Here is a 16,522-nt window from a genome sequence, read left to right as displayed (position 1 = left end):
GCCAGCAGGTAAGTACCCGCGTCTTCGGAGGGCAGACCAGGGGGGTTTTGTAGGGCACCGGGGGGGACACAAGTCAGCACAAAAAGTACACCCTCAGCAGCGCGGGGGCGGCCGGGTGCAGTGTGCAAACACGCGTCGGGTTTCCAATAGTTTTCAATGAGAGACCAAGGGGTCTCTTCAGCGGTGCAGGCAGGCAAGGGGGGGGATCCTCGGGGTAGCCACCACCTGGGCAAGGGAGAGGGCCTCCTGGGGTTCACTCCTGCACTGGAGTTCCGATCCTTCAGGTCCTGGGGGCTGCGGGTACAGGGTCTTTTCCAGGCGTCGGGATTTCAGAGTCAGGCAGTCGCGGTCAGGGGGAGCCTCGGGATTCCCTCTGCAGGCGTCGCTGTGGGAGCTCAGGGGGGACAACTTTGGTTACTCACAGTCTTGGAGTCGCCGGAGGGTCCTCCCTGTAGCGTTGTTTCTCCACCAGTCGAGTCGGGGTCGCCGGGTGCAGTGTTGCAAGTCTCACGCTTCTTGCGGGGATTGCAGGGATCTTTAAATCTGCTCCTCTGGATACAAAGTTGCAGTCTTTGTTGTACAGGGCCGCTGTTCTCGGGAGTTTCTTGGTCTCTTGGAAGCAGGGCAGTCCTCTGAGGATTCAGAGGTCGCTGGTCCTGGGGAAAGCGTCGCTGGAGCAGGTTTCTTTGGAAGGCAGGAGACAGGCCGGTAGGACTGGGGCCAAAGCAGTTGGTGTCTTCTTTCTTCTTCTGCAGGGGTTTTTCAGCTCAGCAGTCCTCTTCTTCTGTAAGTTGCAGGAATCTGATTTCCTAGGTTCTGGGGAGCCCCTAAATACTGAATTTAGGGGTGTGTTTAGGTCTGGGAGGGCAGTAGCCAATGGCTACTGTCCTTGAGGGTGGCTACACCCTCTTTGTGCCTCCTCCCTGAGGGGAGGGGGGCACATCCCTAATCCTATTGGGGGAATCCTCCATCTGCAAGATGGAGGATTTCTAAAAGCAGAGTCACCTCAGCTCAGGACACCTTAGGGGCTGTCCTGACTGGCCAGTGACTCCTCCTTGTTTTTCTCATTATCTCTCCTGGACTTGCCGCCAAAAGTGGGGGCTGGGTCCAGGGGGCAGGCATCTCCACTATCTCCCTCCATTTTCTAGAGTGCTTGCAATCTGGGCCACCTGCCTCACCTTTCTTTGGTTAGCTCCTGACTGTTTATTCAGAGATCATTTTATATATTTTCATTTATATTTTGGTCTTTCAAAAACGCAGATTTTTCACTTATCTTGAATACTGGCAAATGCATTTGTTAAATAATTCAGACTTCTCCACATACATCCCCCCTTCTCAAAAATTTCTAATTGCATTTCCTCCACCCACTAGTACAAGATCGACAACAGTGCTCTGTCCGTGTCTGCGTGTGAACTAGGCTTTAGTCTGTTTCAGTTCTCTCCCTCACAGCTGGCCTCCACACTCCACTCTGCTTTTACAGGTACACTTATGTTATAATCTTCCTACAGAAATTATCAGTGTCCCTTTAAATGCATTACTTTAATTTGGGCATTTGTGCTCATTTTTGTAATGTTCCATTCTACAAGTGACACTATCAACAAACACAGGAACGTAAGACGAAACAACTAAAATTAAGCAAGCAGTAAACCAAGGCAATAGCTCAGGTGAAATTTACAAGGGTGGATTTAGGTTGGGGGCTCTGTAATTAAAGAAAACGTATAGTTGCAGGTGAGCATTACTCGATGGAGATACAAAAAATCTGCTTGTCTTTAATATAAAGAAGATTCCCATAACGTGTGCTTTGTCAGACTTTTCTCAAATGTTAACACAGACCTGGTGCAAACATAGCAGTAGCATCCCCTTTATTAGAAGGGCCTCATGCTGATGATGTACACACACATCATGAGGACGTACTGTGTACACCTTTTCATGACCAAAAGAGAGACATATGGACAAATAAATCGTATCCATAGCTCAGTGAAGGGGTAAATTATCTAAGATGCCATGATTCTGGGAAGGGCATAGAAAGAACGTTTTTGACTGAGTGCCGCGAGAGACACTGTGACCTACACACATGCAGGTATGCACACATCATTTTTCAACTTGACAAAGATGCACAATACCAGCATCAAGATCTTGAGTACAGCACTATCATGGATGGACAAAGCTCTCATCAACAAAGTATAATCATTTCTATCACTGGATCACACAAGCAGTAGGGTTTGCAGAACAAAGAGACAGGGGCTTTAAAGGTTTCTCAGAATTTAGAGAGGGTATTCCAACAGCACATACAAGCACACAAACATCGCTGGATGGCTTAATGAAATTTGCCTAATGGTAACTGCAGAAAGGCACGCCTTAAAAACAAGTAACTTGCACCATTTCTGAGAATCACCAAAACACATCTGTAGGAAGTTGGCTCTGTATGTGCTATTTCAAAGTAAGGAATAGCCTGCACAGAGTCCAAGGGTTCCCCTTAGAGGTAAAATAGTGGTAAAAATAGATAATACTAGTGCTCTATTTTGTGGTAGTGTGGTCGAGCAGTAGGCTTATCCAAGGAGTAGTGTTAAGCATTTGTTGTACATACACATAGACAATAAATGAGGTACACACACTCAGAGACAAATCCAGCCAATAGGTTTTTATATAGAAAAATATCTTTTCTTAGTTTATTTTAAGAACCACAGGTTCAAATTCTACATGTAATATCTCATTCGAAAGGTATTGCAGGTAAGTACTTTAGGAACTTCAAATCATCAAAATTGCATGTATACTTTTCAAGTTATTGACAAATAGCTGTTTTAAAAGTGGACACAGTGCAATTTTCACAGTTCCTAGGGGAGGTAAGTATTTGTTAGGTTAACCAGGTAAGTAAGACACTTACAGGGCTTAGTTCTTGGTCCAAGGTAGCCCACCGTTGGGGGTTCAGAGCAACCCCAAAGTCACCACACCAGCAGCTCAGGGCCGGTCAGGTGCAGAGTTCAAAGTGGTGCCCAAAACACATAGGCTAGAATGGAGAGAAGGGGGTGCCCCGGTTCCGGTCCGCTGGCAGGTAAGTACCCGCGTCTTCGGAGGGCAGACCAGGGGGGTTTTGTAGGGCACCGGGGGGGACACAAGTCCACACAGAAATTTCACCCTCAGCAGCGCGGGGGCGGCCGGGTGCAGTGTAGAAACAGGCGTCGGGTTCGCAATGTTAGTCTATGAGAGATCTCGGGATCTCTTCAGCGCTGCAGGCAGGCAAGGGGGGGATTCCTCGGGAAAACCTCCACTTGGGCGAGGGAGAGGGACTCCTGGGGGTCACTCCTCCAGTGAAAGTCCGGTCCTTCAGGTCCTGGGGGCTGCGGGTGCAGGGCCTCTCCCAGGCGTCGGGACTTTAGGTTCAAAGAGTCGCGGTCAGGGGAAGCCTCGGGATTCCCTCTGCAGGCGGCGCTGTGGGGGCTCAGGGGGGACAGGTTTTGGTACTCACAGTATCAGAGTAGTCCTGGGGTCCCTCCTGAGGTGTCGGATCTCCACCAGCCGAGTCGGGGTCGCCGGGTGCAGTGTTGCAAGTCTCACGCTTCTTGCGGGGAGCTTGCAGGGTTCTTTAAAGCTGCTGGAAACAAAGTTGCAGCTTTTCTTGGAGCAGGTCCGCTGTCCTCGGGAGTTTCTTGTCTTTTCGAAGCAGGGGCAGTCCTCAGAGGATGTCGAGGTCGCTGGTCCCTTTGGAAGGCGTCGCTGGAGCAGGATCTTTGGAAGGCAGGAGACAGGCCGGTGAGTTTCTGGAGCCAAGGCAGTTGTCGTCTTCTGGTCTTCCGCTGCAGGGGTTTTCAGCTAGGCAGTCCTTCTTCTTGTAGTTGCAGGAATCTAATTTTCTAGGGTTCAGGGTAGCCCTTAAATACTAAATTTAAGGGCGTGTTTAGGTCTGGGGGGTTAGTAGCCAATGGCTACTAGCCCTGAGGGTGGGTACACCCTCTTTGTGCCTCCTCCCAAGGGGAGGGGGTCACAATCCTAACCCTATTGGGGGAATCCTCCATCTGCAAGATGGAGGATTTCTAAAAGTTAGAGTCACTTCAGCTCAGGACACCTTAGGGGCTGTCCTGACTGGCCAGTGACTCCTCCTTGTTGCTTTCTTTGTTCCCTCCAGCCTTGCCGCCAAAAGTGGGGGCCGTGGCCGGAGGGGGCGGGCAACTCCACTAAGCTGGAGTGCCCTGCTGGGCTGTGACAAAGGGGTGAGCCTTTGAGGCTCACCGCCAGGTGTCACAGCTCCTGCCTGGGGGAGGTGTTAGCATCTCCACCCAGTGCAGGCTTTGTTACTGGCCTCAGAGTGACAAAGGCACTCTCCCCATGGGGCCAGCAACATGTCTCTAGTGTGGCAGGCTGCTGGAACCAGTCAGCCTACACAGCTAGTTGGTTAAGTTTCAGGGGGCACCTCTAAGGTGCCCTCTGGGGTGTATTTTGCAATAAAATGCACACTGGCATCAGTGTGCATTTATTGTGCTGAGAAGTTTGATACCAAACTTCCCAGTTTTCAGTGTAGCCATTATGGTGCTGTGGAGTTCGTGTAAAACAGACTCCCAGACCATATACTCTTATGGCTACCCTGCACTTACAATGTCTAAGGTTTTGCTTAGACACTGTAGGGGCACAGTGCTCATGCACTGGTACCCTCACCTATGGTATAGTGCACCCTGCCTTAGGGCTGTAAGGCCTGCTAGAGGGGTGTCTTACCTATACTGCATAGGCAGTGAGAGGCTGGCATGGCACCCTGAGGGGAGTGCCATGTCGACTTACTCATTTTGTTCTCACCAGCACACACAGGCTTGTAAGCAGTGTGTCTGTGCTGAGTGAGGGGTCTCTAGGGTGGCATAAGACATGCTGCAGCCCTTAGAGACCTTTCTTGGCATCAGGGCCCTTGGTACTAGAAGTACCAGTTACAAGGGACTTATCTGAATGCCAGGGTGTGCCAATTGTGGATACAATGGTACATTTTAGGTGAAGGAACACTGGTGCTGGGGCCTGGTTAGCAGGGTCCCAGCACACTTCTCAGTCAAGTCAGCATCAGTATCAGGCAAAAAGTGGGGGGTAACTGCAACAGGGAGCCATTTCTTTACACAAGCCCCCCCCAGCCCACAGGCCAGGAGACTCAGCCAACGCTGGAAGAGTCTTCCTAGTCTGTCAGGCGAGGAAGAGTAGAGGAAATGGCTGGTTTGTTGCAGGGCCTACTCTGCCTTACATCCTCCTGTTCAGGTCATTCCCTCTGGGGAACTGACCCACTTCCACAGTGATAGGACCTAGTCTGAACTGCCTCTTGTCTGTGCTTTTTATGTCTTCACCCATTCTCTCTATTTTGAGGTCAGAGGTATCCACCTCTGCTAATCTTATCTTAGCCAAGGTCACCCCTAGCTTACCCAAAGAGGTTACCCAGAGCTGGAGTAACCCCACCATGACCAACAGGGTCAGGGGGCCTAACTTGTTATTTGGCATGGGGTCAGACCACCATGCCAAGGATAGTGCAGCCATAAAGGCTAACACCCAGCAGAGGCCACTGACAGCTGTCAGTGCCCAGAACCACACCTTTAGCTCTTCACCTAAAAGGGAAGGGGCTAAGTTACAGGCTTCTTTGGGTTCAGGTTGCCTGTCTGCTGTATTGGAGTGGGGGGTTACCACATCTTGTAGTGAACACCCTCCTTCCACTCTTTCTTCTGTTAGCTGAGGAGCCACCCACTCAGGTTTAACAGTTGCCTGACTAGCCAGGACTTCTTGTGGGTCAGGTTGGACTTTATCAGGGCCATTTTTGGAGTTCTCCCCTACTGGGGCAGAATCTCCTTGGCTTGCTGGAACCTTGGCTAAAGGTTGTCCACCTTTCCTACTCTGTTTCCTTTTCTTTTTCTTCTGGGGCCTACTTGCATTTACTGCAGAGGCAGGCACTCCAGAATCCTTGGGAGAGGACTGGCACTGGACCAGTTCCTCTCTTGGGCTCTGACTAACCTCTGGGTAGTCATTTCCAAGGAGACAATCAAGGGGGAGGTCTGTACTGACTACTACCCTTCTCCAGCTAAGAGTGCCACCCACTTCTATGGGTACTAAAGCCACAGGCCTCTTAGTGACCCTGTCTAGGCTAACTCTTACCCTGGCAGTCTCACCTGGGATGTACTGGTTTGAGAGCACCAGCCTGTCATGCACAATAGTGTGACTGGCACAAGTGTCTCTCAGGGCAGTGGTTGGGATTCCATTCACCAGTAGGTGGTGGAAGTGTCTACTTCCCTCTGGAATCTCCAACTCACCTGTTGGGCCCTGTTTCCAGTTGAAGGCTATGAAGACCTCCTCATCTGAGGAGTCATCTCCCATGGCTACACTGGTTACCCCTGGAATTTTGTTCTGGGGTTTGTTTTTGGGACAAGAAGCGTCCTTGGTGTGGTGCCCAGACTGTTTACAGTTGTGGCACCATGCCTTAGTGGCATCCCAGTTCTTACCCTGGTACCCACCTTTGTTTTGGGTTGTGTCTTGGGGCCCACCCACCTGTTCTGGTTTTTGGGGGCCTACAGAGGACTCCTTTTCTTTGTTTCTAGTGTCACCCACTTTCTCCTGGGGAGTTTTTGTAACCCCTTTCTTTTGGTCACCCCCAGTGGAAGTTTTGGTTACCCTAGTCTTGACCCAGTGGTCTGCCTTCTTTCCCAATTCTTGGGGAGAAATTGGACCTAGGTCTACCAGATACTGATGCAACTTTTCATTGAAGCAGTTACTTAGAATGTGTTCTTTCATAAACAAATTATAAAGCCCAACATAGTCACACACTTCATTTCCAGTTAACCAACCATCTAGTGTTTTTACTGAGTAGTCTACAAAATCAACCCAGGTCTGGCTCGAGGATTTTTGAGCCCCCCTGAATCTAATTCTATACTCCTCAGTGGAGAATCCAAAGCCCTCAATCAGGGTACCCTTCATGAGGTCATAAGATTCTGCATCTTTTCCAGAGAGTGTGAGGAGTCTATCCCTACACTTTCCAGTGAACATTTCCCAAAGGAGAGCACCCCAGTGAGATCTGTTTACTTTTCTGGTTACACAAGCCCTCTCAAACGCTGTGAACCATTTGGTGATGTCATCACCATCTTCATATTTTGTTACAATCCCTTTGGGGATTTTTAGGATGTCAGGAGAATCTCTGACCCTATTTAAGTTGCTGCCACCATCGATGGGACCTAGGCCCATCTCTTTTCTTTCCCTTTCTATGGCTAGGAGCTGCTTTTCCAAAGCCAATCTTTTGACCATCCTGGCTAACAGGGGGTCATCTTCACTGGAGTTATCCTCAGTGATTTCAGAGGTGTTGGTCTCTCCTGTGAGGGAACCAGCATCTCTGACTATTATTTTTGGAGTCAGGGTTTGAGGGACCCTGTTCTCCCTAGATAGGACTGGTAGGGGGGAATTTTCCTCCAAGTCACTATCCTCTTCCTCTGAGTTGCTACCCTCAGAGGGGTTGGCCTTTCCAAACTCTGCCAAAAGCTCCTGGAGCTGTATTTTGGTAGGTTTGGGGCCCATTGTTATTTTCTTTATTTTACAGAGTGACCTTAGCTCCCTCATCTTAAGATGGAGGTAAGGTGTGGTGTCGAGTTCCACCACAGTCACATCTGTGCTAGACATTTTGCTTCTAAAAGTTGGAATACTTTTTAAGAATCTACAACTGGTTCTAGAATCTAATTCAAACTTTTACAAACTTTTAAACTCTAAAAGAAATGCTAAACAGGATCTAACACAAGGCCCTAGCAGGTCTTTTAAGAATTTAGAAAACTTTTCAAATTGCAAAAATCAATTTCTAATGACAATTTTGGAATTTGTCGTGTGATCAGGTATTGGCTGAGTAGTCCAGCAAATGCAAAGTCTTGTACCCCACCGCTGATCCACCAATGTAGGAAGTTGGCTCTGTATGTGCTATTTCAAAGTAAGGAATAGCCTGCACAGAGTCCAAGGGTTCCCCTTAGAGGTAAAATAGTGGTAAAAATAGATAATACTAGTGCTCTATTTTGTGGTAGTGTGGTCGAGCAGTAGGCTTATCCAAGGAGTAGTGTTAAGCATTTGTTGTACATACACATAGACAATAAATGAGGTACACACACTCAGAGACAAATCCAGCCAATAGGTTTTTATATAGAAAAATATCTTTTCTTAGTTTATTTTAAGAACCACAGGTTCAAATTCTACATGTAATATCTCATTCGAAAGGTATTGCAGGTAAGTACTTTAGGAACTTCAAATCATCAAAATTGCATGTATACTTTTCAAGTTATTGACAAATAGCTGTTTTAAAAGTGGACACAGTGCAATTTTCACAGTTCCTAGGGGAGGTAAGTATTTGTTAGGTTAACCAGGTAAGTAAGACACTTACAGGGCTTAGTTCTTGGTCCAAGGTAGCCCACCGTTGGGGGTTCAGAGCAACCCCAAAGTCACCACACCAGCAGCTCAGGGCCGGTCAGGTGCAGAGTTCAAAGTGGTGCCCAAAACACATAGGCTAGAATGGAGAGAAGGGGGTGCCCCGGTTCCGGTCCGCTGGCAGGTAAGTACCCGCGTCTTCGGAGGGCAGACCAGGGGGGTTTTGTAGGGCACCGGGGGGGACACAAGTCCACACAGAAATTTCACCCTCAGCAGCGCGGGGGCGGCCGGGTGCAGTGTAGAAACAGGCGTCGGGTTCGCAATGTTAGTCTATGAGAGATCTCGGGATCTCTTCAGCGCTGCAGGCAGGCAAGGGGGGGATTCCTCGGGAAAACCTCCACTTGGGCGAGGGAGAGGGACTCCTGGGGGTCACTCCTCCAGTGAAAGTCCGGTCCTTCAGGTCCTGGGGGCTGCGGGTGCAGGGCCTCTCCCAGGCGTCGGGACTTTAGGTTCAAAGAGTCGCGGTCAGGGGAAGCCTCGGGATTCCCTCTGCAGGCGGCGCTGTGGGGGCTCAGGGGGGACAGGTTTTGGTACTCACAGTATCAGAGTAGTCCTGGGGTCCCTCCTGAGGTGTCGGATCTCCACCAGCCGAGTCGGGGTCGCCGGGTGCAGTGTTGCAAGTCTCACGCTTCTTGCGGGGAGCTTGCAGGGTTCTTTAAAGCTGCTGGAAACAAAGTTGCAGCTTTTCTTGGAGCAGGTCCGCTGTCCTCGGGAGTTTCTTGTCTTTTCGAAGCAGGGGCAGTCCTCAGAGGATGTCGAGGTCGCTGGTCCCTTTGGAAGGCGTCGCTGGAGCAGGATCTTTGGAAGGCAGGAGACAGGCCGGTGAGTTTCTGGAGCCAAGGCAGTTGTCGTCTTCTGGTCTTCCGCTGCAGGGGTTTTCAGCTAGGCAGTCCTTCTTCTTGTAGTTGCAGGAATCTAATTTTCTAGGGTTCAGGGTAGCCCTTAAATACTAAATTTAAGGGCGTGTTTAGGTCTGGGGGGTTAGTAGCCAATGGCTACTAGCCCTGAGGGTGGGTACACCCTCTTTGTGCCTCCTCCCAAGGGGAGGGGGTCACAATCCTAACCCTATTGGGGGAATCCTCCATCTGCAAGATGGAGGATTTCTAAAAGTTAGAGTCACTTCAGCTCAGGACACCTTAGGGGCTGTCCTGACTGGCCAGTGACTCCTCCTTGTTGCTTTCTTTGTTTCCTCCAGCCTTGCCGCCAAAAGTGGGGGCCGTGGCCGGAGGGGGCGGGCAACTCCACTAAGCTGGAGTGCCCTGCTGGGCTGTGACAAAGGGGTGAGCCTTTGAGGCTCACCGCCAGGTGTCACAGCTCCTGCCTGGGGGAGGTGTTAGCATCTCCACCCAGTGCAGGCTTTGTTACTGGCCTCAGAGTGACAAAGGCACTCTCCCCATGGGGCCAGCAACATGTCTCTAGTGTGGCAGGCTGCTGGAACCAGTCAGCCTACACAGCTAGTTGGTTAAGTTTCAGGGGGCACCTCTAAGGTGCCCTCTGGGGTGTATTTTGCAATAAAATGCACACTGGCATCAGTGTGCATTTATTGTGCTGAGAAGTTTGATACCAAACTTCCCAGTTTTCAGTGTAGCCATTATGGTGCTGTGGAGTTCGTGTAAAACAGACTCCCAGACCATATACTCTTATGGCTACCCTGCACTTACAATGTCTAAGGTTTTGCTTAGACACTGTAGGGGCACAGTGCTCATGCACTGGTACCCTCACCTATGGTATAGTGCACCCTGCCTTAGGGCTGTAAGGCCTGCTAGAGGGGTGTCTTACCTATACTGCATAGGCAGTGAGAGGCTGGCATGGCACCCTGAGGGGAGTGCCATGTCGACTTACTCATTTTGTTCTCACCAGCACACACAGGCTTGTAAGCAGTGTGTCTGTGCTGAGTGAGGGGTCTCTAGGGTGGCATAAGACATGCTGCAGCCCTTAGAGACCTTTCTTGGCATCAGGGCCCTTGGTACTAGAAGTACCAGTTACAAGGGACTTATCTGAATGCCAGGGTGTGCCAATTGTGGATACAATGGTACATTTTAGGTGAAGGAACACTGGTGCTGGGGCCTGGTTAGCAGGGTCCCAGCACACTTCTCAGTCAAGTCAGCATCAGTATCAGGCAAAAAGTGGGGGGTAACTGCAACAGGGAGCCATTTCTTTACAACATCTATTCAAATACATTTTCACAGTAATTCTAAAGCTATTTTTCACCAACCACAAATGAAGGGAGTGATTAAAAGTCTTTAGACACAAACACTTTACCAACCAACCAACTCAATAGGGCACTGAAAAAATAGGAGGCAAAGTCTCTCACGCCCTGCATTGCTAGATTCAGTCCCACTGCAGGTTTGGTAATGTTTTGCAACATCACCAAAAGCCTAAAGGATCTTACATCATTGTATTAATTCAATCTCTTGTGTGCATGCAACAGTAGGTCTTTTACTGGACAAAATAGTGCAATTTGGGAGTTTTAGTCAAGGTTGATAATTAAACCAACTCAAGAAATGCAGCTGATAAAGGATTTGTAAAAGGGAAACAAGGGACTGTGAGGTGAGAGTGATGTGGATTCACCTTTTCACCATACCCATCAGTAGATTATTTGACATCAAAGAGCAGAGAAAATATGTTACAAAATGTGTCTCTGACAGCATCTTAGCATTTTGCATATGTATTTTAAAATTGTGCTATTCAAGTTTGCAAACAGAGTTTTGGTCCTGATGTACAAAGCTCTCTTGAGGTCAAAACCCCTGCGAATTTGCCAAATTACAGGCAAAAGTGTTTTTTTTTACAATGTTCAAGTGGTGGTGGCCTCAGGAGAGGCAATATGCAGGTCTGATGACCACCGCCTACTTATCCGATGTCTTTCTAAACAGGAAACTTTTTAAAGCAGCCCCTCTCTCTTCAAGGGATACAGCATGTTTCTCCCAGTATATCCACCCCAGCTTCAGTCCCCAATGTCTTGAAGCTTTAAAATACTTGCCTTGTTGGGTCAACGTGAGAGTTGTCATGAATTAAAACAAAAAGCGTGAATGGATTCTGTTTGACTCTTCTCATGAAGCCTTCAAACTTGGTCTGGATGTCGCCATCTAGCCGTAGAATGTATCTTTCTGCCTTCTGGCTGGCCATACTTCTCTCTTCTAAACCCAAGTCAGCAAGGACTCCTGAAAAAACAACCATTTTGTGTCATTTGTATTAAAACAAGGAAGAAAACCGTGTTTAGAGTTTAAAAGTGTAGCTAGTATCATAAAAGAAGGATGAAATGATATCAAATTCTGCTTTGTTCAATACCCATTTAACAGCCTACAATCCACGTTTTATCTTATTTACCTGACTGCCGAATCCTTTGAAGTGTTTGCTGAACCAAGACTTCAGAACGAGATACCAGAATCAGAAAATCCACTTTGCTGAAACGAGCCAGATCCAGACTCAGGCTGCTGCTATCGGCGATGGCGCACACCTGTGACAAAAGCTTCCTAGCAACCGCAAGTTGTGGCTGATAGATTTGGAAGCTCTCAACATCCTGATCTAGACATAAAAATAACCATCCTATTATTTTTGTGAGAAAAGCAAAACCGGTTCATATGATACTCGGGAAGAGCACAATACAAACAGGTGCAACAATCAACTGTGGCACAGAAACAACCATTTGAGTAGAAGAATCTATCAACTTAGTGCATGAAAATATAAATACAGTCACAACCCAGAATAATGGAAAATATGGCCAACACTATAATAAGAGTGAGTGCATTTAAAAATCAGCAACATCACAAATTCTGTTGCAGCAAAGAGTAAATTCATATATTGGGGTAAGCCAATTTGAAATTTAAAAAAAAGTCTGGAGAGTTGCTCCCAAAATGTTAGTGTGGTATCTTCTGTGGGCTCTTTTCAAACATAAAAAAACGAGTACGCTTTCTAGTATTTTAAAAACTGCATTAAAAGTGACAGGTCTTAAAAATAAAAAAAATGATAAGAAAATGCACCAGGTTTGAAAACAATGAGCAGTAAACTTAAAACACATCTTTTGGGCCCTTCGGCATTTCCTTGTGATGAATTACCAGAATGCTTTGGGTACCAAAAAAGTTTAAAGCTGAATACAGAAATGTCTTGATGTTGCTACATTGACTTTCACGTATTTTTATCTAATATTGTGAAGTGGTACAGGGCTTCCAAACTTCACTTGACATGCACTTGCATTTTGGAAGATAAACATACTAACATATGAAAGGTAAAACAATGATTTATCTCTTGGATGTACCAGAAGGTAGTCTAGAATGTGCTCACTGCACTTCTAACATATTAGTTCTTTATCCAAGTGGTAAAGTCGGAATTTCATATACACTGCAGGAAACCCAAAGCTTTTTTCCTTGATATTCAAGAAGCACCATAAAAAAAGGTCTCCAATGTTTTCTTCATGGTTCCTTTGCCATAAGGAAACAAAACCCACTGTATTCATTTGCCCACAAAATCAGCTCTTGCAAGTGTTACTACCGCTAGAAGGAAGCAGTACTTAGTCCGTCGTTCCCAACAGACAAAAGATTTTCTAAATCCAAGACTGTCATCTGCATCTTCCCAATGAAGTACACTTTTTACATAATAAATCTATCTGGAACAATCTGACCAGGCCTCCATAATTCCTACAAGCATTCCTTTGTGAATACTTCGGTTCAAGTTGTTCTTCACAATTTATTTTGCATGAAGTGGGCTTTGCTCTATTACATCACTTGAACTTTACCTACATCAGGATGTGTTCCTAAATAGACAAGTGCAGAAGGAGAACATGAAAACCACCAATCTCATTTACATTACAGACACTGGATCTGTAACCAAACTTTTAAAGGCTTGGATTTCTCTTCAACTTAGCCAAATGGCACTTGACTGTGGCCCAGGACAGTTCAATTCAGAAAAGATTTGGATATAGTATTCTTGCTGGATGCCAGGCCAGAGAAACTTCAACAGCTGGTAACTGATCTTTTGTCTTCCAGAAAGTCTCAGTAAGGATGTGGCTGAAAGTACAGGGTCATTTGGCCACATGTGTTTTCACTATCCCATGGCTCTACTTCATCTTCAGCATCTGTTACGGAACATAAGAAAATCCTAGATTGTTGTTTCACAAGACTAAAATGCATGGATTCATGTAGCTTCAGAAATCAAAGCCTAATGTCACCTGTGACTGGAAGTTTCCAGTATGTAGAAGGAACATCTGTTGCATCCAAATGCTCCAAGGATTGTTATTACAGGTGCCTGATCCATGGGCAGGGGGGCTAGGTTGTAGGATATATCACTTCATGGGAAATGGTCTTCCCACCCTTATCCCAATTCCCAAGTTGTTAGCTAGGGTTCACAGTTGGTAATCCTGGTAATTTCCTTTTGACCCTGGAGACCGTGGTTTTCTCTCCTGAGTTCTCAGTCTCTATATCCTTGGTGAAGAATATTGAAGTATTCCTCTCCTTTTCACCCTGGCGGTAAAGGTTCCGGAGTGACTCTTTTTCTTGCTCTCCCTGCACAGAAATCGAGGAGGGGACTGTAGAATATGGGACTTCACCTCACCTACTAGAGGCTATCCAACATTCATTTAGACCTTCTATGTTTAAATCCTAGTGTGCTGAACATGCTCAGTCTCCACTGAAACGTAACATTACAGAACTTCTTTTGTTTCTTTGGGATGGTTTTAACAATAATCTTTCTCCTTCTACTAGGACAGTACAAGAGTTAGCTATCAGAGTCTTCAGAGAATTAAGCCGTACTTTCTAGGCTGTTTAAAAGTTTTCTAGGTCAACCAGGAACGAAGCTTCACACTCTTGGTATGACACTTGGCCCTTCCTTGGGACTGACGCCTGGTTTTAAAGACATTACAGATCCAGCCATATGAACCACTGTTGTCAATGAACTTGATGTTTTTGGCTATGTAAGCAGCTTTTTTTCAGTGGGAATAACTTCAGCCAAGAAAACTGGGGCCTTGGAAATACGTTGCCCTTTTCTCTATCTCAGATAATTACGTTGTTTTGCGTATTGACCAGCCTTTACCCCCAAAGTAGTGTCAGCTTTTCACAAAAGACGGGAGGCCATCCTTCCAGAGCTTTTTCCATTTCCTTCTTTAGAAGAGATGAAACACACTCGATGTGAAAAGAGCTGCCATAATTTATGTAGACAAGTAACGTCCCTTTCGGCAATTTGACCATTTAATTGAGATTTTTGGTGCTGTAGGTCAGTGTAAGAAGACTTCTACCTTGACTTTAAGAAGATGGATTCACTTGACATTTGCTTTGACATATTCTTTGGCGGGCATGTCTCTCTCAGAAAGTATTCAGAGTAGAATCAGCAGGAGTCTTGATGCCTCATGGGCCAGAGTCAAAGGTGTCCCAATCATAGCAAAAGTTTGCTAAATATTATAGACTCCATAGGTTGCAGAATGTTGGAAGGATCTTCGGGTGTATTAAGTTCCATCTTCCTCTTACTATTGGCTAAAAGACTGGTTGCTCTCCACTGCATGAGGGTTCATTGTGGGATGGTTTTGCTCCATTGTGACCTGCAACACTAATATGGAATTGTATGCCACTATGTTGCCCGTCAGATCCAAACCCAGAGTCGTATGGGCACAGTTACGATTTTTCCTTGTACTGCTGAAGAATGTTCGTACATTTGAACACCTATTGTCTCCAGTAAACAATAACAACAGACTCATTTTCTTCTTGCAGGAAGATACTATTTTGTTTTGTTGGCACTGTTAAATGGAGACCATGCAGATATTGCTTTGTGAACGCATGCTGCAAAACCATATGATAATTGTAATCTACTGAGTACAGTAATGACGTTTTGTATGTGACACAGAACACTTATATTACTGGTGTGATGGTCAAGCAATTGCATTTGGTGGCTTACTGTTACAGAAAAAAACGTATTTAAAAAGTTCCCTCTGTCACCAATAGTTTCTATGCTTTATGTAACATTAGGTTCACTGGGTTGCAAGCTATGACTGCGATCAGAGTAGTAGTGATGACTGACAATTACCTACATTCTATCTTTAGTAACCAGTTGTACTCAACCTGGTCACAGTCATTATGACCTACCCTCCCACCTTTAGCATGACAGCCTTCATCTGGACTTGGTATGTCAGGAGGATGCAAGGAATGCCAGCCTCTTTATGGCACTCAGTATAGGTGGTGGAGCTTCATTCTCAGCATTTTCCTTTTGTTGCAGTTCGCAATGAGGAGGGTTTCATCTCATACGTAATAACTGCGAGGGTGAGTAAAACTAGGAATATTAAAGATCACCATAAGTAATAGGACCATTCCTCTGAAAAACCTAATTCTCCCATTTGAACTGAAATGCCAATTCACATGAAGTCACTACCATCTTTTTTACTGCCGGCAACTCCTCTTCATGGGGCCTATCTACTTCTTCGCCTGGTGGCACTTTCTCCTTTTCTTTCACTATAGACTCCTACAGTCGCTTCTACAAGGGTGCTGTGACTGCTGATACTTTGAATCTTGTTGAAAAAATGACTGCATTTACGATCAGAGAACTCTTAACTTAAAAACTAGGTAGGATATGCATACCGTGTGTACCTAGGCTATAATAGCACATACATGTTGTAAACCTGTTGATCAGTAGTACTAAAGAACAACTGCCAGTTAATATAGCCTGTTTATGCCAATTCTTACCTGTGTTTGGAGTTGGAACCATGACAGAAGCCTCCTGAGCAGACAAACAATCATTCACATCTCCGTTAAATGGAACAACAACATTATCTCCTCTCCTCTGCTGTATGCGCTCCAGTAACTTGTCCAAATCATCTCCTAATGCAATAAACAACAATTAAAAAATGTTATTTGCAAGTAGAAATTGCTAAGCTTAGCTTAGGTGGCATATTTTCACTGAAGAAAGCAAATGTTGAAGGGATGATTTTGTGAGGTGAAAATGTCAGTTGAAACATACAATTTTAAGCTATGAAAACCACTGAAATTCAACATTTAAAAGTTATCTCAAGTAACTATAACCCATACCTTAAGTAAAACATAACTTGCACCCCGCGAGTCACAGCACATCAACATATTTAAAGCAGATCTACTGTCTTTGTCAGAAAGTCACCAATAACTATAATCAAATTTCTATAAATTCA

The 16,522-nt window shown here is 46.1% G+C and overlaps 1 protein-coding gene across 7 annotated transcripts in view; it reads right to left on the bottom strand.

The window, feature by feature from the left end:
- GREB1L (GREB1 like retinoic acid receptor coactivator) overlaps positions 1-16,522 on the bottom strand; it is a 444,116-nt gene that overhangs the window by 106,365 nt on the left and 321,229 nt on the right. For all 7 annotated transcript variants that reach the window (XM_069219992.1, XM_069219998.1, XM_069219995.1 and 4 more), the window contains 3 exons: positions 16,065-16,199; positions 11,731-11,928; positions 11,384-11,564 (listed from right to left, as the gene is read on the bottom strand). In XM_069219992.1, coding sequence (XP_069076093.1) covers positions 11,384-11,564; positions 11,731-11,928; positions 16,065-16,199 — 514 coding nt within the window. The remainder of the gene's footprint in view (positions 1-11,383; positions 11,565-11,730; positions 11,929-16,064; positions 16,200-16,522) is intronic.

Source organism: Pleurodeles waltl, chromosome 2_2 (assembly GCF_031143425.1).
Source record: "Pleurodeles waltl isolate 20211129_DDA chromosome 2_2, aPleWal1.hap1.20221129, whole genome shotgun sequence".
In the NCBI taxonomy this organism is placed as follows: Eukaryota; Metazoa; Chordata; class Amphibia; order Caudata; family Salamandridae; genus Pleurodeles; species Pleurodeles waltl.
The sequence above is the reverse complement of the archived record's forward strand: the minus strand, read 5'-3'. Positions and strand labels throughout refer to the sequence as shown.